General features: G+C 46.1%; 2 protein-coding genes and 1 pseudogene across 3 annotated transcripts in view; 1 reads left to right on the top strand and 2 right to left on the bottom strand.

The window, feature by feature from the left end:
* LOC136640521 (zinc finger protein 208-like) overlaps positions 1 to 7,936 on the top strand; it is a 31,595-nt pseudogene extending 23,659 nt beyond the window's left edge.
* The window catches only part of LOC136640365 (zinc finger protein ZFP2-like), a 246,632-nt gene that overhangs the window by 40,606 nt on the left and 182,664 nt on the right, over positions 1 to 23,362 (bottom strand). The window lies entirely within an intron of this gene.
* Positions 19,861 to 23,362, bottom strand: part of LOC136641396 (zinc finger protein 614-like) — a 24,125-nt gene continuing 20,623 nt past the window's right edge. Inside the window, exon 3 of the mRNA XM_066617154.1 lies at positions 19,861 to 20,549. Within this exon, the coding sequence (XP_066473251.1) occupies positions 19,861 to 20,549 (689 nt within the window). The remainder of the gene's footprint in view (positions 20,550 to 23,362) is intronic.

The following is a 23,362-nucleotide window of genomic DNA, read 5'->3' as shown; positions in this document are numbered from 1 at the left end:
CTGCCTCGCCAGGACCATGTGGCCATAGGTAACTGGCTGAGGATCTACAAAAGAAGCTGACCCAGGTGAGAGTCAGAGAATAATAGAGTTAGCCAGTTAGCTTTGTTGTTTTATGCTGATATGTTTCCTAGAAGTTTTTATGCCTCTAGCATTTGCTGCCTTTTGTAACCTTTTGTAACTCTATGTATTTAATAAAGTAGAAAATCTTTTTACCATTTTGGTTCAATGTCTGTTGGGGACAAAGGTTCAGAATCCTGCCTAGCCGTTCAGCAAGCTACCAAAAATCCTCATTGTGGACTAGTGAGGACTGAGACTTTAAGTAAAGAAAGTGCTCAGTGCCTACAAGGGATATAGTTAAGCCTAGAGAGTCTCCGTTTCCCTGGACCGAGGCACTGGCTCTTACAGGGTGGTGGCAGTACTACCGAACAGGGATCTTTGAGGGCTCTAGGGTTCAGAACCAACAACTCTGAGCACCCAAAACCCTGGGAGTTGAGACCAAGTGTACGACAAGGAAGTGTTGCCTTTGGAAGGATAAGTCACTCTACACATGCCCAGGGGCACTTTCTCCAGCTGTCCTTTACTAAAAGGTTTTGCTCCCCTTCAAAGGGGACCCAGCACATGCTGAGTTACAGCCCAGATGCTGGAAAAGGTGAGAGCTGTCAGTCCACTCAGTTAGTAAGCAGTGCAAATGGGCTCTCCCTTGATGGGGACTTCAGAGCAGCCCTCTGCTGGGGTGTTCTAGCTCTGGCTCCTACACTGAGTCGGAAAGTGGAGTGGATGACATAGCAGGACCCTCCAGATGCCAGATTCTACACAGACGACAAGGACTGAGGTGTCACAAAGTTAGCTTCCTGTGCGTGTGCAAGAGGGGTCTCCAAGATCTGTCATGGGTCTCTGTGACTTGAGGAAGGACTGCAAGGGGGTCTTCTGGAAGCAGCAGTTTGGTGCTTTTTGTTTTTTGTTGTTACTCTAATGTACAAAACTTAAAAACTACGTTTTTCAATTGCTGAAATGCAAAGGGTTGGGCTTTGCAGGAAAATATCAGGTCTCCCCTCTTTGAGTCTCTGAAACTTATCTTGGGTGGGGATAATCTGTGCCTTTCTTCATTCAGGCTCCAGTGTCCTTTGAGGAGGTGGCTGTTTCTTTCTCCAAGGACGAGTGGGCTCTGCTGGAGCCACAACAGAAGGCCCTGTATGCAGAAGTGATGCTGGAGAACCTGGAGAATGTGGCTTTTCTGGGTAAGTCAGAACCCCTTTGCTTAATCTCCCTAGATCAGGGGTCTCCAAACTGTGGCCTTGGGGCACATCAGGGGGCACAAGATTTCTTTCCAGCCTACAACAATTTAAAATATTTTAAATTGTTGATATTTTTGCTATTGGTGGATTCATTTAAATTTCATTCATTCTTTTATAAAAGTGAATTTTTGTGTGTACAATATCCAGTGTGGCTCTCTATAGAAAGTTTGGACACCACTGCCCTAGATGGTAAAAGGTATGGATTGTTGTTAGTGTTTATCACCAGTGATTCTGCAGAGAAATGGGGAGCAAATGCCGGCATGGGAAGTTTCCAAAGTGACAAAGGTCTTTCAGGGAGGGGGCTGTGGCTCCCTGGCAGAGAAGCTAATTGGCAAGCAGAAGATTCTGAGTTCAGTCCTTGCTGCATTTCCATGTGGGGATCTAAAAACTCCTCCAAAACCCTGGAGAGCCATTCTGGGCTGCTAGAGCCTGGCATGGCTCTGAAGGGGAGGGGCTGCTTGAATGGCAGGCTGATGCTCCTGCAAAACTTAGTGCTTTGCACCTGTTCTAGCTATGCTACTCTCTGCATATTTTATAGATTGTTAGCCTTTTTGGGATAAGGATCCATTTAGAAATTCCATTTTGTCTGTAGTCTGCTTGTGAGAACTCTTTTGTTGAAAGAGGTACACAAATATTCTGAATGATAATCTGAGTGAATACTGGAACTCCTCTTCAGTTGTCTAAGTGTCATCAAGGTGGCCACTGGTCTTTTGTTGATTGACCTGTGCTTCCCCCTCCTTCCTGCTTTTTGAAAAAAAATAGGCAAAAAAGTCAGTGGCTTCTCAGAACAGCACACAGCCACTCCGATCACACCATAACTGGCTCTGGCCTTTACAGTGTGGGCTCCCACAGAGTTCTGCTTTGTCCCCCATGCTTTTTTACATGTAGGTAAAGCCGCTGGGGGAAGTCATCCAGCTCTATCTGTCCTTTCCATTCCTTTCCAGGGAGGCTATGCAGGTCCTGGAGCACTGCCTGGAGACTGTTGGGGTCTGGATGAGGGCAATAGATTAAGATAGATTCCAGAAGAGACATACCTCCTCCTCAGGAAATCCTCCATGCAGGTGCTAAGGCATCTGCTCTCTCTGAATGGGTAGTACCCGTCCTGCAGAACCTGATGCGCAGTTTGGGATTGCTCCTGGACTCACAGCTCTCCCTGGAGAACCTGGTGGCAGCTGTGGCCAGAAGTGCGTTTGAATAGTTTCGGCAGGTACACCAGCTATGCCCATACTTGACCCAATCAGACCAGACTACAGTGGTCCATGCCTTAGTGACTTCAAGACTGGATTACTGTAGTGCACTCCAGTGGGGCTGGCCTTGAAGACTTGGATGCTGCAGTTAGTGCAGATTGCAGCAGCCTGGGTGGTTACTGGAGCTAAGCATTTTCACTCTGTTGGACTGCTGCTTCAGCGACTGCACTGGGTGTCCATTCCTTTCTGGACCCAGTGCAAGGTGCTGACCTTTAAAGGTCAAGAAGCCCTTCATGGTTTGGGTGCAGATGATCTGATGGACTGCCTTCTTCCATACTTTCTGGCCCAATCTCAGTGGCCGTCCACCCATACACAATGTTTCAGAGTCCAAGCTCCCTTGGGGACCTTGGAAAGAAACACTGCGGTGAGTTTTCCAGCAGTCATTTCTTCTGGCTTTGTGCTGTCCAGTCATGTTGACACCTCTCAATGATCTCTCCCCCCTCCCATTTTTGCCTGTTGGTTGGTGAAAAGGCTCCACTGCCACAAGGGCAATGCCATCAGATATTAAGCAGGATGGGAGATGCAGTGGATCCACTCCTGATCTCCCCACTTCAGCTGAGCTCAGTGCCTTCTCCATGCCATTTACAGAAGAACAAAACCGTTCAGGGAAAAACCCTTCCGTACAAAACAGGTGATTCAGGGTTTCTCAGGCGCTACTACAGCATTGAAGCTGCTGAGAGAATCTAGAGAGAGACCCCTATCCTGTAACCCTCTAAAGCAGGGGTCTCCAATCCTTTCAGTAGGAGGGCCACACTGTATATTTTTCATATTTTCCTGGGCTGAAAAAATCAGCAATGCACAGCACAGTCACTGGCCAATCCATTGCGGAAACCTGGTTTGTTCTGATTTGTTTACACAGGTGCAAAAGTGGTGCTGTGTCCTCACTGTGATCGTTCTATAGCATACCTGAAAAGTCAACATGCGGAAACCCAGTTTGTTTTATTGGCAGGGATGAGGTTAACGTTGAATAATTATGCTATGAGGGTCTTACAGCATATGGCGCAGGTGATTGAAAGTGAGGGTCAGCCAGGCTGGCACACTCTGGCCATGTAGAGAGAAGTGCGGCAGACTGAACTGCGCATGTTGACTGTCCAGTTGTAGTTGGGGAAAAATTATCTAAGTTGCTGCGAGTCAGATAAAGTCTTGTGGCGGGCCAGATTTGAACCTGGACTGGAGGTTGGAACCCCTGCTCTAACCGCTGAGAGTTGGTCACTGGGAAGGGCTGCAATACTGTGCATAATTTCTTCGGAGTCATATCCGCTGAATCCCTTGGGTTTACTTCTGAGTATATTTATATGCTAAATGGTGTCCGTGGAAGCTTCCATTTCTCTGTTGCTAATCAAGATATTATCTCTATTCCAGGAAGGTGCAGTGAAGACAATGAGAATCAGAGGAAGCCACATGGGGTGTCACTGGAAACGGCCTTGCGTGATGTAGAGGAAGTGACTCTTAGAGACCAGGATGGATCAAGGAGGCAGGAGGGAAGACCAGCAACTGTCAGGAGGACTGAAGCGCTCATTCTTCAGGTTTCTGATTTCCATGAAATTCCAAGACAACAAGAATATCCAAAGGGGAAGAGAAGGGAAAAGGGGGAAAAAATCAGTTCTGAATCCTACATTAATGAACACAGTGAAATCTGCACATGGAAGAAAAGGTTGAAGTGCTCTGAGTGGAGAAAGGGCTTCAGTACAAGCTGTCACTTTGGACCCCATGAAAAATTCCAGAGAAGTGAGAAAGCTGTGCATGAAGAGAGATCACAGAAGCAGAAGGGAAGCCAGACAGAGAAAGAGAGAGAAAAATCTGATGCTCATCAGGGTGGGAATTTGAGTGTCTTTCGAGATGATCCAGAAAAAGAAACTAGAAAGAGGAAGGAAAAAGCCCCTCAAAGTGCTAAAGCCTTTAATAGTAAATCAAAACATGAGAAACCACATAAATGCTTGGAGTGTGGAAAGAGCTTCAGTGTGAGATCACGCCTGACTGTGCATCAAAGGACTCACACAGGGGAGCAACCATATAAATGCTTGGAGTGTGGAAAGAGCTTCTGTCAGAGGGGAAGCCTCACTGTGCATCAAAGAATCCACACTGACAAGAAACCATACGAATGTTTGGAGTGTGGAAAGAGCTTCTGTACAAGATCAAACCTTACTATGCATCAAAGGACTCACACTGGCGAGAAACCATATGAATGTTTGGAGTGTGGAAAGAGCTTCAGTAAGAGAGCAAACCTCACTGTGCATCAAAGGACTCACACAGGGGAGAAACCATATAAATGCTTGGAGTGTGGAAAGAGCTTCTTTGCGAGGGGAAGCCTCGCTGTGCATCATAGAATCCACACTGGCGAGAAACCATATGGATGTTTCGAGTGTGGAAAGAGCTTCACTCAGTGGACATTCCTCACTGTGCATCAAAGAACCCACACTGGGGAGACACCATATAAATGTTTCGAGTGTGGAAAGAGCTTCAGTACAAGAGCAAACCTCACTGTGCATCAAAGGACTCACACAGGGGAGAAACCATATGAATGCTTGGAGTGTGGAAAGAGCTTCTGTAAAAGGGAAAATCTTACTAGGCATCAAAGAATCCATACTGGGGAGAAACCATATAAATGCTTGGAGTGTGGAAAGAGTTTCTGTAGGAACACACACCTGACTGTGCATCAAAGAACCCACAATGGGGAGAAACCATGCAAATGCTTGGAGTGTGGAAAGAGCTTAAATATGAGAGTAAAACTTGCTGAGCATCAAACAACTCAAACTGGGGAGATACCATATAAATGCTTGGAGTGTGGAAAGAGCTTCAATACGAGAGGAAATCTCGCTGTGCATCAAAGAATCCACACTGGGAAAAAACCATATAAATGCTTGGAGTGTGGAAAGAGCTTAACTCAGTGGACAACCCTCGCTGTGCATTAAAGAACCCACACTGGGAAGAAACCTTTTAAATGCTTGGAGTGTGGAAAGAGCTTCTTTCAGAGGGGAAGCCTCACTGTGCATCAAAGAATCCACACTGGGGAGAAACCATATAAATGCCTGGAGTGTAGAAAGAGCTTCAGTAAGAGAGCAAACCTCACTGTGCATCAAAGGACTCACACAGGGGTGAAACCATATGAATGCTTGGAGTGTGGAAAGAGCTTCTTTGAGAGCGGAAGCCTCGCTGTGCATCAAAGAATCCACACTGGAGAGAAACCATATGAATGTTTGGAGTGTGGAATGAGCTTCCCTAGGAGAGCAAGCTTCACTGTGCATCAAAGGACTCACACAGGGGAGAAACCATATAAATGCTTGGAGTGTGGAAAGAGTTTCCATAGGAACACGCACCTGACTGGGCATCAAAGGACCCACACAGGATAAACTGTGTAAATGCTGGGAGTGTTGGGTTATGTCAGAATGCAAGGGAGGGTACCAGGATGAGGTCTTGTTATCTGGTGTGCTCCCTGGGGCGTTTGGTGGGCCGCTGTGAGATACAGGAAGCTGGACTAGATGGGCCTATGGCCTGATCCAGTGGGGCTGTTCTTATGTTCTTATGAGTGTGGAAAGAGCTTCGGTGACCATTCTTACCAGAGAGAGACCATATGAATGTGGGGGGCGACATTGCAGACCTTTGTCCCTGGAGTGGAGAGGCCTAAATCCATCACCAACTCCTTGTAAACAAATTCAGTGAAACCATATGGATGCCCTGTGGCGACAGGGAGAGCCTTGAAGAACATCCAGGTACCCTGTCAGGATAGAAACCACACCCATTCTTTGAGTATAGAAAGAGCTTCAATAGGAACATGGACCTCTTTAAAAAATTGAGACAAGGAGTTTCTACATGGTATCAAAATCATGAGTGTCACAGGAGTGGACTGCCCCTCCCTGGTTTTACTACAAAGTGGAAACTGGCCTAGCCATTGATGTTACCAGGTTCATCACCTTGAGTCACTTGTGCCTGGGGCACTAGCCCCCCTTACACCCCTCAGGTACACCCCTGCCACATGCCCCATTATGTGGTGAGTAACAAGAAGAGGGGCAATTCCAGTCTTTGCTTCTTAGCCACCAGGGAGAAACGGCATCCTTACCCAAAGAGGCCACAAGACCATAAATCTCCAGCATGACCTCCTTGTACAGAGCCTTCTGACCAAGATCCAACAGAGCCCACTCCTCCTCTGTGAAGTGCACAAACACCTCCTCGAAGGACACTGGACCCTGGAATGAGAAAACCTTCTCATAAAAATGTCCTGTCCTTTTAACATACTATCCCTCAGCTCTTTCACTCACAGTCTGAAAAGATAAATTAAGGTAGGAGCAGCTGGGCATTGTATTTGGCAAATGAGATCAGTTGGTTGCCTGGGTTTTCTCTCTCTCTCTCTCTCTCTTAATTTGCACAAATGCCCACCCCATACAAAGCACTTAATCCAGAAGGAATTGGAGCATAACCCTGACATTTTTTTCATTGGTTACTGATTTCTTATGTGACCTGTACTATTATATATTAAAATAAATAAAATGAATAGGGGTTACACCATCCCTAGTGATGCGACTGCATTTAGGCTTTGCAGATGAGATGGTGGAATTTATTCTGGTACAGGAGGAGGTCCGTCACGGGGGTGATGCAATGAGCTCCCATACCAGATGATGCAAACCCTAGTGGCGCCGCTGCTTGCAGGAAAATAAAAACGAAAGCCACACAAAATACACTGTTATCCTACTTCGCAAAAGCCAACTACCTGAGCCACTGACATCAGTGGCCTTGCTGCCCCACTCCCAGGAGTAGTAGGGGGTCTGTGTGCTTTCACAGAAACCTGTAACTGGAGGGTCCTGGTATGTCATCCAGCCCAATCTCCTGCTCAGTGTAGGAAATCCACAGCCTCCTGGTTTTAGAAGAAGGCTACCTTAGAATGCCAGACGCAAGGGAGAGTACAAAGATGCAGCTCTCATGTTGCCTCTCTGCAGACGCGCGTGGCCTCTTGGAACCCAAGTGCCTCTGGGAACTAAGTGCCAGGTAAGGCACCACGAGTTTAGCCTCAGTGCGAGGAGGCAAGTGGACCTCTGAGTTTTGGAGGAGAGGAGGAGGAGGACGACGAGGAGAAGGTAAGTGTACTCTTTCTAACTCTTTGTCTTTCTAACTCCCTGTCTTCTAGGAGGGAGTTAGAAAGGTCTGGTCTAGAGGGTAGAGCCTCTGACTGCCTGAAGATAACATCCACAAGGTCGCCAGTTCGAGGCCACCGGCACCGTGCGACCTTGAAGCAGCTGACAAGCTGAAGCCGAGCGATTCCATCTGCTCTGAGCGTGGGAGAAGGAGGCCAGAATGTGAAACCAGATCAGAGTGAAACACCTGGACTGTTGTGGTTCTTGAAAGATAGAACCTTCTTTCAATTGTAAAAATCCCTATGGGGATTTAATCAGCCTGCCTATGTAAACCACCTTGAATAAAGTCTTGAATAAAGACCAAGAAAGGCGGTATATAAATACCTGTTTATTATTATTATTCTAACCTTAACTTTTTTAAATCAACCTTAAATCAAAATTGAAAGTTAGCTGCACCTAAGTTAGCACCTAAGGGAGGTACATAGGTCTGCTCCTGTTCAGAGTCCTACTCATGAGTAAGAGCCCAAGGGCCAGGCACTTAAATCAAAATTGAAAGTTAGCTCACCTAAATTAGCACCTAATTTAACCGAAGGAAGGAGGATAAAGTGGAAAGCAGGTTTTTCTACTTGTTTTAAATTAAATCTATACTTAACCCAAGTTAAACTTAATCTAAGTTAGAACATAAACTAAACAGTTCAGTAAATTGGGACACAGGATCTAGAGAGCAATAAACAGGAGGGTAAGAACCTAGGAAGGGCCAGTTCCCAACCACCCAGGCAACCTGGCATAGTCCATTTTAGAAATTTAGCATCACCACCTTCAGGAGGTGATAAGAGCCCCATCAGGCTAATCCAAGCACTCCATTCAGGAGCCTGCAGAGTAGATTATGCCCATCAGCAGCCTTTTGTCTTTCTGAGCTTTTGTAAGCTCACCTGGGAAGACCAGTCCCCCTTTCAATCAGCAAGGAGGGAGGGAGGAGGAGCCGGCTAGGAGTATAAAGTTAGGACCTGCCATTGCGTGAGCCGCTCTGCAGACGCGCGTGGCCTCTGGGACACCCAGTGCCTCTGGGAACTAAGTGCCAGGTAAGGCACTGCGAGTTTAGCCTCAGTGCGAGTTCAGCAGCAGGGCAAGTAGGCCAGGGCCCCCCACATCAGTGGGATACCGCAATCCTGGGCTATAAACTCTACAAGAGGGACAGGCAAGGGCACGTTTGAGGTGGGGTGGCCGTTTATGTTAAGGAAGGGATAGAATCCAGCAAAGATCGAAGGTGGGTCAGACTCCACCATAGAATCTCTGTGCATTAAATTACCAGGCCTGTGGAGCAGTGTAATACTGGGGGCATACTATCGTCCTCCAGACCAGAAATCAGAAGGGGACCTTGAAATGAGGAAACAGATCAGGGAGGTGGCAAGGAGGGATGGGGTTGTAATCATGGGGGACTTCAATTATCCTCATATAGACTGGGTCAACTTGTCTTCTGGTCATGATAAGGAGACCAGATTTCTTGACGTGCTAAATGACTGTGGCTTAGAGCAGCTAGTCATGGAGCCCACCAGAGGACAGGTGACTCTGGATTTAATATTGTGCAGTACACAGGACCTGGTTAGAGATGTAAATGTTACTGAGCCATTGGGGAACAGTGATCATGCTGCGATCCGTTTTGACATGCACGTTGGGGGAAGAATACCAGGCAGATCTCTAACAAAAACCCTTGACTTCCGACGGGCGGTCTTCCCTCTAATGAGGAGGCTGGTTGGAAGGAGGTTGAAAGGGAGGGTAAAAAAAGTCCAATCTCTCCAGAGTGCATGGAGGCTGCTTAAAACAACAGTAATACAGGCCCAGCAGAGGTGTATACCACAAAGAAAGAAGGGTTCCACTAAATCCAGGAGGGTGCCTGCATGGCTAATGAGCCAAGTTAGAGAGGCTGTGAAGGGCAAGGAAGCTTCCTTCCATAAATGGAAGTCTTTCCCTAATGAGGAGAATAAAAAGGAACATAAACTGTGGCAAAAGAAATGCAAGAAAGCGAGACTGAGGAATGCATGGCCAGCAACATTAAGGGGAATAATAAAAGCTTCTTCAAATATGTTAGAAGCAGGAAACCCGCCAGAGAAGCGGTTGGCCCTCTGGATGGTGAGGGAGGGAAGGGGGAGATAAAAGGAGACTTCGAGATGGCAGAGAAATTAAATGAGTTCTTTGCATCTGTCTTCACGGCAGAAGACCTCGGGCAGATACCGCTGCCCAAACGGCCCCTCCTGACCAAGGAGTTAAGTGAGATAGAGGTTAAAAGAGAAGATGTTTCAGACCTCATTGATAAATTAAAGATCAATAAGTCACTGGGCCCTGATGGCATCCACCCAAGAGTTATTAAGGAATTGAAGAATGAAGTTGCAGATCTCTTGACTAAGATATGCAACTTGTCCCTCAAAATGGCCACGGTGCCAGAAGATTGGAGGATAGCAAATGTCACGCCTATCTTTAAAAAGGGAAAGAGGGGGGACCCGGGAAACTATAGGCCGGTCAGCCTAACATCCATACCGGGTAAGATGGTGGAATGCCTCATCAAAGATAGGATCTCAAAACACATAGATGAACAGGCTTGCTGAGGGAGAATCAGCATGGCTTCTGTAAGGGTAAGTCCTCACGAACCTTGTAGAATTCTTTGAAAAGGTCAACAGGCACGTGGATGTGGGAGAACCCGTGGACATTATATATCTGGACTTTCAGAAGGTGTGCGACACAGTCCCTCACCAAAGGCTACTGAAAAAACTCCACAGTCAGGGAATTAGAGGACAGGTCCTCTCATGGATTGAGAACTGGTTGAAGGCCAGGAAACAGAGAGTGGGTGTCAATGGGCAATTTTCACAATGGAGAGAAGTGAAAAGCGGTGTGCCCCAAGGATCTGTCCTAGGACCAGTGCTTTTCAACCTCTTCATAAATGACCTGGAGACAGGGTTGAGCAGTGAGGTTGCAAAGTTTGCAGACAACACCAAACTTTTCCGAGTGGTGAAGACCAGAAGTGATTGTGAGGAGCTCCAGAAGGATCTCTCCAGACTGGCAGAATGGGCAACAAAATGGCAGATGCGCTTCAATGTCAGTAAGTGTAAGGTCATGCACATTGGGGCAAAAAATCAAAACTTTAGATATAGGCTGATGGGTTCTGAGCTGTCTGTGACAGATCAGGAGAGAGATCTTGGGGTGGTGGTGGACAGGTGGATGAAAGTGTCGACCCAATGTGCGGCAGCAGTGAAGAAGGCCAATTCTATGCTTGGGATCATTAGAAAAGGTATTGAGAACAAAACGGCTAATATTATAATGCCGTTGTACAAATCGATGGTAAGGCCACACCTGGAGTATTGTGTCCAGTTCTGGTCGCCGCATCTCAAAAAAGACATAGTGGAAATGGAAAAGGCGCAAAAGAGAGCGACTAAGATGATTACGGGGCTGGGGCACCTTCCTTAGGAGGAAAGGCTACGGCGTTAGGGCCTCTTCATCCTAGAAAAGAGACGCCTGAGGGGGGACATGATTGAGACATACAAAATTATGTAGGGGATGGACAGAGTGGCTCGGGAGATGCTCTTTACACTCTCACATAATACCAGAACCAGGGGACATCCACTAAAATTGAGTGTTGGGAGAGTTAGAACAGACAAAAGAAAATATTTCTTTACTCAGCGTGTGGTCGGTCTGTGAAACTCCTTGCCGCAGGATGTGGTGATGGCATCTGGCCTGGATGCCTTTAAAAGGGGATTGGAAAAGTTTCTGGAGGAAAAATCCATTCCGGGTTACAAGCCATGATGTGTATGTGCCACCTCCTGATTTTAGAAATGGGCTATGTCAGATGCTGGGGAGGGCACCAGAATGAGGTCTCTTGTTATCTGGTGTGCTCCTTGGGGCATTTGGTGGGTCGCTGTGAGATACAGGAAGCTGGACTATTTGGGCCTCTGGCCTGATCCAGTGGAGCTGTTCTTATGTTCTTATGACAATTTGAGCACCTTGTCAGTGTGCCGTGAGATGTAAAGGGTTGAAACTCACTGACCTGCGCCATGGTTACTATGACCCTGTCTGTGTATAAACAAGGTTAGCGAAAAGTTGGCCTCTCCAAATCAGATAAGTGCTCTAGGAGCGTAAAATTCAATCATTTCCCTGTCATGAGGATGGTTGGGCAATGAAGTGAAGCTGGAAGAGCACCACTTCCTAGAGAGGCTTGGGGAGGAGGAGGAGGAGGCAGGTGGTCTTGGCTGCTGCAGGGGGTCTGGACACTCCTCCCCTTCTCCACAACCTGGAACATTGCAGTCCTGGGACTTTGCTGACACCCCTCCTCATGGAGGCAGTGAATTTGAGGAGGACGCATCTGAAGGGGGGCGGAATGAGACTCTACAAAAGGGCAAGAGAAAATCAAGAAGGGACATGAGGAAGGGAAAGGAGAGAGAGCTGGAAACTGGAGCCCAGTTCAGAGGCAGATACAATCGGTTTCATTTGTACAAAACAAAAGCAAAGCAAGCCCCAGCATGCGCCCCCCCAGCTCTGTGATTCCCACACTGTGGCTTTCCTTCTGATGTTCCATTGCCTACTTAGATCTGAGAGTAGCCAGGGACAAGGGTTGCAACAGAGAAGAATGGTGTCTGGTGTGCCCCAGAGTTAGCAGCTGCCAAACCTCATCTGAGCACAGTGGGGCAGGTGCCTCTCCCTTCAACCATTGTATAGCTGAGGGAATTTCAGCAGGAGTCGCTTTTTGAACCCTTCCATGTTGAGCTGCACCTGCCAAGGTTCCCTCTTGTATGCAATGGTGAAAGGGAGAGGCACTCGGTCCCGCTTTGCATCTGGTCATCCTACCCTGAGGGATCCAGCTGAAAGTATCATCAACTGGGCTCCACTTGCTTCCAGAGGGGTTCCTGAGACCCACAGAGGCTACGTGCGACCCTCCAGGCAACCCCAGACCGACAATGCTTTCAAAGTGATATTAAAAATGTTGCTTCCAGTTTTCAAGAAAAAAACCCTGAAGTAGCATTTTTTTCCGCTATTTTCGGTCATTCTGAGGCCCACAGCAGCCAAGGGCAGTTGCACACAGCCTCTGCAGGCCTCCAAAGACCCTCAGGAGGGGAGAAGAGGGTTGCCTCTGGAGGGTGGGGGCATCCCCAGTTATTTGTGGTTTCACTTAACCATGGAGGGTTCCACAACGGAACCCCTGCAGATCCTGGGGCACTGCTACAGAGCAGAGTGCAAAGTGCCTTTAACAATTGGAGCCCTAAGGCAAAAAATAAAAAATAAAAATGACAGGCCCCTAGGCTTCAGCCTAGTCTATGAAGAATACAGCCCTGTGCGCAGAGGCATCACTAGGGTTTGCCTCACCAGGTGCCAAACCTCATTGCATCACCTCCATGATGGACCTCCCCCCATTACCAGACCACACAGAATCTCATACTCACAGCCCAAATGCAGTGGCATCACTAGGGTTGGTGTCACCCCATTAACTTTCTTCATTTTAACGTATAACAGTACTGGTCACCCAACAAATCAGGAGCTTGCAAAAAACCAGTGGCCGACTTGATGACACTCAACATCGCAATCCTGACTGACACTTAGGCTGGTTCAATGGACTTGCACCATCTCCCAGATGTTAGGAATGTGCCATAAAGCACGTTCGTGCCACCTTGGTGGTTGGGTAGGCCACCTTGAGGATGCGAGCTGGCCTCCTGTCGCTGGATCCGGACCAGCAAGTGGTAAGTTCCGTACTTCCATTGTATTGGCAACCTTCAGTCTCGAAAGACTATGGTATCGCGCTCTGAAAGGTGGTTCTGGCACAGCGTCTAGTGTGGCTGAAAAGGCCAATCCGGGAGTGACAATCCCTTCCACACCGGGAGCAAGTGCAGTCTGTCAATATATCTCGCAAAATGCTGTCTCCAAGAGGCAATACTTCGGATTTGCTCCAATAGTGTAACCAGAAATATTACCAAAAATGTTAATGAGTTTTAGTAATTCAGGTATAGACATGGGGGGGGGGGGGTCTGTAATAAATAACAATATATCATCAGCATACAAAACAATCTTAAATTCACTATTATTATGTTTAACTCCTTGAATTCTGGTGTTTTACCTAATTGCACAGGCAAGAGGCTCTAAACAGAGATTAAAGATTAGAGGGGAGAGTGGACAGCCCTGCCTGGTTCCTTTACCCAAATATATTTTGGGAGATATACAACCATTTGTTATTATTTGTGATGTGGGCCAAGAGTATAAAATCTGAACCCATTGTACAAACTCTTGAGGTATTCCAAATTTTGTGAGACTAGATAGAATAAATTGCCATTGAACCCGATCAAAAGCCTTCTCAGCATCCAATGAGATAATAGCAGATGGGGTTTTTTTATTCCAAAGTAATCAGATCTACTACTAATCTTAGGTTATCAGCCCCTTGTTGACCATGTATAAATCCAACCTGATCAGGATGTACAAGTGTTTTGATAACTTGCTGCAGTCTACTAGCCAGCACCATGAATAGAATTTTGGCGTCCACATTCATTAACGATATAGGACGATAATTGGCACAGTATGATCCTTATCTGCTTTTGGAATGAGTGTAATGTAGGCTTCTGCGATGGAAGGGGGCAATATACCTGATGCAAAAATCTCATTGTAAAATAAAAGTAACCGTGGGACTAAAACAGCAGAAAACATCCTGTACCATTCCACGGGGAATCCGTCAGGCCTGGGCGTTTTTCCTAATGACAACTTAAAAATCGCACTTTTAATTTCCTCCAACTTAATTGTTTCAGCTAAGATTTGTTGTTGGTCCACACTTAACCCAGGCAGCTACACGTCTAGAAAGAAGGATTCTATATCCTCATTCAAAGGTTCCTTGTCACATCCATATAACTTAGAATAGAATTTGAAAAATTGTTCATTTATTCCTTAAGGATGAGAACAAAGATTACCATCCTCATCCTTTATAATCGGAATATGTTTGTTAAGACCTTGCTGCTTTAGTCGAGGAGATAAAATCTTACCAGATCTCTCACCACTCTCCCAATACGTCTGACGTAAATAAATCATTCCACGTTCCACCTTCTCGGAAATTATCTTCTCCAATTCAATTTTCACTTTTTGTAATTGAGCATAAGTATCAGGTGAAGATAGTGTAGCCAACTGGCGAATTAGATATTGTAGTTTGCTTTTTAATGTCTCCTCTCGCATTGCCTTTAATTTTTTCTTATAGGAAGAAGAAATAATTTTACCTCTCAATGTTATCTTATATGCCTCCCACAAAGAAACTTGTGATGAAACACTTCCTTCATTAAATTCAAAAAATTCTTTAGTTTCATTATTTATCATACATTTGAAGCTTTCATCATTTAAGGAGGATATATCTAAACACCATGGTTTAAATACCTTAGTTTCACCCAAAATTCTGAAGGATATCAAAACTGGAGGGTGGTCTGATAAGACAGAAAGGTCAATCGTTTGCATAATCTTAGATAAAAAGGACTTGGATACCCAAAAACAATCTATTCTAGGACAGGTATGGTGGACCAGGGAAACAAATGTATATTCTCTATCTAAAGGATACAATGCATGCCATGGGTCAATCAGACCTAAACCTTCCATATATATTTTAAGAGTTGACCTAACTTTAGTATTTATTCTATAACAGGTGGAGCTTCTGTCAAGATAAGGATCTGTAACTTCATTGAAATCTCCAGCACATATCACATACTGATAATCTATATTGATAAGGTGACTAAAACAATTATGAAACACCTGTGGATTATCTTGATTAAAACCATATACATTGATAATAGTAAATGTTATACCTTGCCACTTGACCACTAATATTATGTATCTACCTTCGGCATCTGCTATGCCCTGAGAGACTCGAAGTGTTACACATCGATGAATCAAAACAGAGCTTGATCAATCAATGAATCAACCGATGAATCAAAATAAACCTCTTGAGCTTGTAGAGTCACCTGCAAGATAAGCCTCACCCACCCATTTATGAGTTAAGAGGTTTTCCTCTCCAGGCAAAAGATGTGTCTGTTGGAGTAACACAATTCCTGGTTTCATTTCCCCAAGCCTGGAAAGTACTTTCTGACATTAATGTGTATCTCTAATGCCCTTCATGTTCCATGAGATCATTTTAAACATACCTAAGTATTACAATATAATTGATATAATCTATCTTGGAGTTGCCCCTAGTTTTGTTGTATAATAATAATTTTTAAAAAATTGCCCTCATTCATATTGGTACGTACAAAATTAATATCTAGGCCTGCATGAAAATATACTATTCCAAGAAAAAAGAACCTGCAAATTACTCTGATCGCTATAATAAACTTCATATTAAAAAATATAACAAAAAGAAAAAACCCATGTGTGTATAAAAAAAGAAAAAAACCACCACCCAATATGGAAAAAGTAAAAAGAAAATACTAATGTGGAAGTCTTCAGGCATCACTTCTGTTGGACAGATATTAAAAAGGGAGAAGTGTGAGGACTACTTAACAAGAATAAAAAATAAAAATTGCTAATAATGTGATCTAAAAAATAAAATAGGTTATTACATGCTGCGTGTTTTGTTGTGCTCTAAACCAACTACCTTAAATGGTCATCTACCTGCAAAAAAAAAGATCTGTGGCCTTCAGGATTCCTGAAGTGTCCTGAAGTGTCTTCTTGGCAAAACATCCAGAATATTATTGACACAGCATAATAAAAAAACAAAAACAAAACAAAACAGACGCAACAGCAGTACTATGACAACAGTGCTAAATTCTAAATAATGGGAAAAGGAGAGAAAAAAATTCTCCAGTGGCTCATCATGGAAGAGACTCAGTTATCTTTTTGCATATCCTGACATAGACCAGCAAGGAAGGATTCAGCTGATTCTGGGATTCTGAACTGTTTGATGCCTTCTTCGGTTTTGATGCAGAGAGTTGCAGGGTGTTTGGTGAAGTATTTTATCTTGAGGTCTCCCACCATGAGACAGGCTTTCCTGAATTTGTATCTTTGCTGAGCAACTTCAGGTGGCAGATCAGGGAAAAGCACAATACAACTTTGTTGGCATTCCAGGTTGCCCATTTGCCTTGCAACAGATAGAATATGGTTGCGTGTAGATGGTCACAGAAATTGCACAATCCATAGCTTAGTAGAAGACTGAGTTGCTATAGCCTTGGTTGCCTGACGTGGAATTGAATAGACTCTCTCTATGAAGAGCTCAAGGTCATCTGGTATTTTCAACAATAGACAATGGAATTTCTCCATTGAGACTCTAGCCTCCCCAGGCCCTCCGGCAGAGATCTGAGAGTTTGGAACGCCCAGTATACGAATGTTGCCTACCCTAGCATGAGTTTCCAGCAGGGATACACGGGCGCTTATGGGAGAGTGAGAAGCATACATAGCAGTTCCCTGATGATTAACTTGATTCTCTAAAGCAGGGGTCTTCAAACCCCAGCCCGGGGGCCAGATGTGACCCGCACCGAGCCTCTATCCGGCCCGCGGCCAGCCTCTTGTCCCCTGAAAGCCTCTGGCCCACTCGACTGAACATGACCAGAGCTGTGCTCTGATTGCATCTGGAGGGTGTTCGGAGGGCCGGAGATGCTGAGTGAATGAGCCCACTCATTCATTTATTCATTCATCTAAGTTCCATCTCTAATTTATTTATTTAAATTTTTTTCCCGGCCCTCAGCACTGCACCAGATATTTCATGCAGCCCTGTCACCTAGGCCTGGCCCAGGTGGCCAGGAATCAACCCGGAGCAGGGGCCTCCTCAGGAGTAGAACCTGTGTACTATCAGGATTGGGATCCCAGGCAAGTCACTTCCCTGGGAGTAGGCCCTAGTGTCTCCTGGGAGCAGTCAGCAGCCACGTGGGAAGAAGGGGTGGGGCTGGACCAGAACAAGGCTAGCCTCATAAGGAGGCTGGACAGCCGAGGGAGAGGTTGCTCCTCTCCAGTCGAGAGGGGGATCGCAGAGGAGGCCAGAGGGGGTAGCCACCCCGGCCTTATTCAGCCGGCAGAGGCTTCAAGGGGAACTTTGCTCGCCCCAGCCCTGGAGAGAAGGGCTGGGGGTGGGAACCACCTGATTCTAGACCCGCCGGGGCCCCGGGGGTTAAACCCAGAGAGGCGAGGCTGCTGCCCCAAGGACCCCATCTCAACTACCCCCATTGGAGGCCAGCTTATCAAGGGGCAAGACCGGAGGTACAGTGGGTCCTCCTGAGGACAGCTAAGCTGACCCCCAACAATGCTACGGCAGCCATCGGGAACCCCTATCCCTTTCCGACTGGCACCAGCCGGGGAACCCTGCCAGAACCCGCAAGGGGTCGAGAAGGAGTGGGGAACGTGCATATTGTTCGCCAATGCCGCATGTCTCTGTAAAGCAAAGGGGCCTGTGACGCAACAGGCCCCATGAATGTCACGAGTTTAACCAGAGTAAATCGTCTATACAAATCTGCTGTATCTGCCTCACGTCCTTCTTTCCGCCGACGACCGGTGCGCATGTCCGGGTAAGCCCCCCATGCTTGGGCACACCCAAAGGGGCGGGGTCTCTGCCCGCCATGGACATCACAAGCCCTCTGGCCAAAAAGTTTGGAGACCCCTGCTCTAAAGCATTAATTTTCGTTTCCTTTGTGTTTACCTTAGTCTGAAGAGCAGAGAGATTGTCTCGCACCTCCTGAACAGCTCCAGTGAGTTTTTTCAGCTCCTGCATTTGCAAATTAAGCTGATTCAATATCTGATCTTAATAGTTCAGATTTGCTTCTGGGAGTTTTCCATAAGTTCCAAAAGTTTATCTAACTTGTTGACATCCTCAGCTGGTGCTGTTGCTGAAAGTGAAACTGCAGAAGCAGCAGCAGACGTTTGTCTGGTAGTGGGTGGGGGGAAAGGCTAATTAGTCCTCCTGGCTCAAGCACAGCTAGCTCTAGCTGCGTATAAAGCTACTGCTGAAGCCCAGCACCAAAGGGAAGATGAAGGGAAGGCAGTCGTTTGTTAGCTAATCAGTGAAGCAGTCCACCAGCTCATTGTCTGTTCGCCAGTTCGTCCATCTACCAGTTCATTAGTCCATCTACCAGTTTGTTAGTCCGTCAGTCAGTTTCGTTTGGTCCTGTCTCCCTCCAAGCTTTCCTCCTCCTCCTACCCACAAACTCTCACTGCTTCAGGTTCTGCTTTTATCCCTGTAATGACCTGGCTGCCTCTAGTGGCTGAGCTGTGCAGCACACCCACTGCTAATTAGAGCCCTGGGGTTAACCCTAGGTTTCCTGGCTGATCTTGAGCAAGGGGCCACTGTTTGATAGAAATAAATTTGCTCTTTTGGTTCTTTAGCTAAGCAGCCGAGTAAGAATTGACAGAGACCTGATGCTATCCTTCAATGCAGCTTTATTGCTCCACCACTTCAGGACAGAACAGATCGTCATAGGACACAGAGACCAGCCTTCCGTTACCTTCCACTTATACCTGAATTTATAACAAGTTATATAAACCCTTGACATAAACTTTGGCTCCAGTTTGCGGGACTTTCATACCTCCCCCTCTGATGGTCAGCATGCCCCAACCATCTCGGCATATTTATTCAACAAATATTGTGACATATTTGTTCTTCCAACAAAAGTACAAAAGTCCTTGGCCCGAAGCCAACCGAATCTCCTCACTTTATCTGCCATGTAGACAGACTTCAGCTGCCTGCCACGTAGGCAGACTTCAGCTGACATTAGGCTTCAGCCATTCAATTTTACAGAGCAATAACCATTTTCCAACTCCTTAGATACATGATTACATGCAGAGATTATAAAACAGTAAACCCTCAGCACCACACTATCTCATTCAGGGCGCAATCCTAACCAACTTCCCAGCACTGACATAAGAACAATGCAGCTCTGAGATAAGGGAACAAACATTCCCTTACTTTATTGAGGCCTCCGTGACTGCCACCCAACTGCAGGATGCAGCACACGTCCCATTGGCACCGCTATGCCAGTGCTGGAAAGTGGGTTAGGATTTGGGCCTCAGAGTCTTCCACGATTCCAATACAGTCACCTGGTGCAGTCAACACCCCACACACTCCTAGTGACATCACTGGGTATAAAAGTATCATTAGATTTCATATTTCCTAAAGCTGATGTAGCAATTGTTCTTTTCAATAACTATTTTTGAAATAGGTCACAATTATATCATCCAGCAGTACTGAAACTCCTTGAGTTGATTTTTGGATATGAAGGAAGGTTCATTCTCTGACAGATGTTCTTTCCACTCAAAGGATTGATGTGGTTTCTATCCTGTGTGGTTTCTTTGATGCACAACCAGGTGTGAGCTGACACTGAAGCTCTTTCCACACTCCAAGCATTTATATGGTTTCTCCCCTGTGTGGTTTACTTGATGAGGAAATTCTGATTTACTGCTGAAGTCCTTTGCACATTGAGGGTGTTTTTCCTTCTCCCTTTCAGTTACTTTTTCTGGATTACCTGGGATAATATCCAAAACCCAACCCTGATGAACACGAAACATATTTTTCCATGTCTCTGTCTGGTTTCCCTCTTGCCTCTTTGAATTGTTGCTATGAGCAGCTTTCTCCCTTGTGTGAATCTTTTCATGGGACGCAAGATGTGTGCTTTTGCTGAAGTTTCTCCTGCCCTTAGTGTGTTTAAATGATTTCTTCTCTATGGAGATTTTGCTGTGTTTATTCACAGCTATGTTATTAATGTTGGATTTACAATTGATTGTTTTCCTGTGTAATGGATGTTTATTTCTGCTCTTTCCTTTCAGATGTTCCTGCTGGAATGGGATTTCAAGGAGGTTAGAATCCTGAGAAAGAACAGCTTTAGTCCTCCAGCCCAGTGCTGGGTTTTCCTCCAGTCTCCTGTCCTGGTCTCTAAAAGTTACTTCCTTGATCTCAAGCATGGCTGCTTCCAGGGTCTCCTCACATGACTCCCCCTGATTCTTACTGTCTATGTCGTTGGTTCCTGAAACAGAAAGAAAAGTTTGATTAGCAGTAAAGAAGTGGAACCTCTGATGCGCGCTCCCAGGGCATGTATCCTCAGAAAAACAAACCCAAAAAAAAAGGCCAGGCTAGTTGATTTCACCTGGGCTTTGTTTCAAAATAATCACATAGTAATGAGGAAAATAGGGAAAGTCGGTCCTTTCCCTATAATAAGAAAAAGCAAATGAAGAGGATTAGCTGAGGCAGAAGAAAAGAAACACAGTAGCACTACTCAAAGTAATGATGTCAGAGGGTGGTCAGGATGACAGAAGGCCAGTGCACACAGACTTGCATACAGTTTTTCAGACAGCCCATATCAAGGCCATTATTTAAGTTGTTAGGTGACATGTTGTCTGTCTGTCTGTCTGTCTCTGTCTCACACACATGCACTCACACTCAATTATATATTATTAGGCATTTGTTATTATAAATTTAGGAAGGGGGGCCCAATCAGGCATCTTGCCCCAGACCCAGTGCCAGCTCTCAGAGGCCCTGGTGTCACACACCCAAGAGCAATACATTCTACAAGAGCATCAGCATTAACAAACAATAACATTCCAGGGGAACAGTTCACTACAGACTGAGGATCAACCCCTGCTAATTGGGTAAGAGGCACTTTTTCAAGTGGGTGCTCCTTTTTTTAGCAGGGGGAGAGTAACTGGCCCACCTCACCCCAGCACTGTCTGTTCTAGTGGCTGTCTGCTGGTATTCATTTGCATCTTTTTAGATTGTGAGCCCTTTTGGGACAGGGAGCCATTTAGTTATTTGATTTTCTCTGTAAACCGCTTTGTGAACTTTTAGATGAAAAGCGGTATATAAATACTGTTAATAATAATAATAATAATAATAATAATAATAATAATAATAATAATAATAATAATGCCATGGCACATCTGCACAAACCCTGTCTTGATGGCACTCATATCAGGGCATAGTCAGCCAAATCTCGATTTCCAGCAAGCAGTTGTCACAGCTACATTGAAAGGCGACAGATGCAGAGGATGGCAAGGGCAGGTGAGAAGATATCAGAGGGGAAGATAAGAGGCTTGAGGTCCAGGAGTCAAGTGGAAATTCTCCCTAGAACATCTTCAAGTACTGGATTGGCAGGGCCATGCTCCATAACTGAATGGCATTGACTGGCCATCAGTTGCAAGCAGACTGGCCAAGGCCAGGATTCAAGCACACATGCACTCTTGGGTACGTGTGGGTCCCTGAATGTGGCTCCGTGTCTTATCCCCCAGTGTGGTCTCTGGGCATAAACCGCACAACCTGTGTTGTACAGTCCTCTGTTCCAAAGACTTGAGCCTGAGCAGCAGCGGATTAGACAGATGTTCCCTTACCCTAATGACACAACTGCGCTGGGAAGATACATCTGCAAAATGTGATGCTGGGACATCTGCCCCATCGGCACAGCCACACCAGCAAAAATATAGGGGAGATGGGAAGTTCCAAAGTGGCAAAGCTCAAGGAAAGAGGCTGTGGACCAGAGGTAGAGCTTTGCATGCGGAAGGTCCCGGTTCAGTCTCTGCGAGTATTTCCAAGTGGGGATCAAAAGACTGATGGACCAAAGGTCTGACTCTGCATAAGGCAGCTACCATGTTCAGCTCCCTGGTAATCTCAGGATTCTTTCTGCTAGCAGTGCACTGATGTGGCCAGAGTGCAGTTAGGACCCTGTGCCTGAGAGCTGCATGAGGCAGTGGAGTGACAGGCAACTGCCTAGGGTGGCCATCTCCACCAGCTCCTTTGTTTCCATTGCACCTCCTCCTCCCACCCCCTGGCTTGAGTGGGACTGAACAGAATAGGAAATGAGCAGAAGAGCACCGCGGAGGGCTAGAGCAGGCGTCTCCAAACCCTTTCCCCTGAAAGCCTCTGGACCACCTGACTGGACACGACCAGAGCTGTGCTCTGATTGCATCTGGAGGGTGTTTGGAGGGCCGGAGTTACAATAGGAAGAGAATTGCATAAGGAAGGCAAATTCAAAAAAAGGATACATAGTGTAAAAGTCCTATTTGCCCATAACTCTAGTTCTGATCCAGAAGTGCCCTGGAAGTGAGCCCCACACACCCACTTCCTCCTTCTGCCACCTGGTCCCTGTTTCTCCCCCCTGCCTGTCCAGGTCCCCTTCCCCTCTTTCACACCTCTGCAAAACCTGCTTCTGTGAAAACCAAGAACAAAGAAGCTGTTGACACTTGAAACTATGAAGCAATGTTAAAGCTGTTGGTTCAGGCAAAAACTCTTAAAGTTTTCTACCCAGGCTGCTTGCAAACCAAGGCACAAAAACTCAGATCCAAAAGTTAAGACCAAAGGCAGTTTACTTACAATCTGATGCAGACATATACAAACATTTTTCTCACATCAGGATTCTTAAAACTGGAAGACCAGGAGCCCTAAAAAGCTGCCCCTGGATGCAGGCAAGTATAGTCAAACAATAGTTAAAAACAGAGGATCCACATGCGCTGCCTCCGACGCATTCTCGGCATCACCTGGCAGGACAGAGTTCCAAACAACACAGTCCTGGAACGAGCTGGAATCCCTAGCATGTAGGCACTGCTGAAACAGAGACGCCTGCGTTGGCTCGGTCATGTCGTGAGAATGGATGATGGCCGGATCCCAAAGGATCTCCTCTATGGAGAACTCGTGCAAGGAAAGTGCCCTACAGGTAGACCACAGCTGCGATACAAGGACATCTGCAAGAGGGATCTGAAGGCCTTAGGGATGGACATCAACAAGTGGGAAACCCTGGCCTCTGAGCGGTCCGCTTGGAGGCAGGCTGTGCAGCATGGCCTTTCCCAGTTT

This window comes from Tiliqua scincoides, chromosome 2, assembly GCF_035046505.1.
Source record: "Tiliqua scincoides isolate rTilSci1 chromosome 2, rTilSci1.hap2, whole genome shotgun sequence".
NCBI classification, from domain to species: domain Eukaryota; kingdom Metazoa; phylum Chordata; class Lepidosauria; order Squamata; family Scincidae; genus Tiliqua; species Tiliqua scincoides.
The sequence above is the reverse complement of the archived record's forward strand: the minus strand, read 5'-3'. Positions and strand labels throughout refer to the sequence as shown.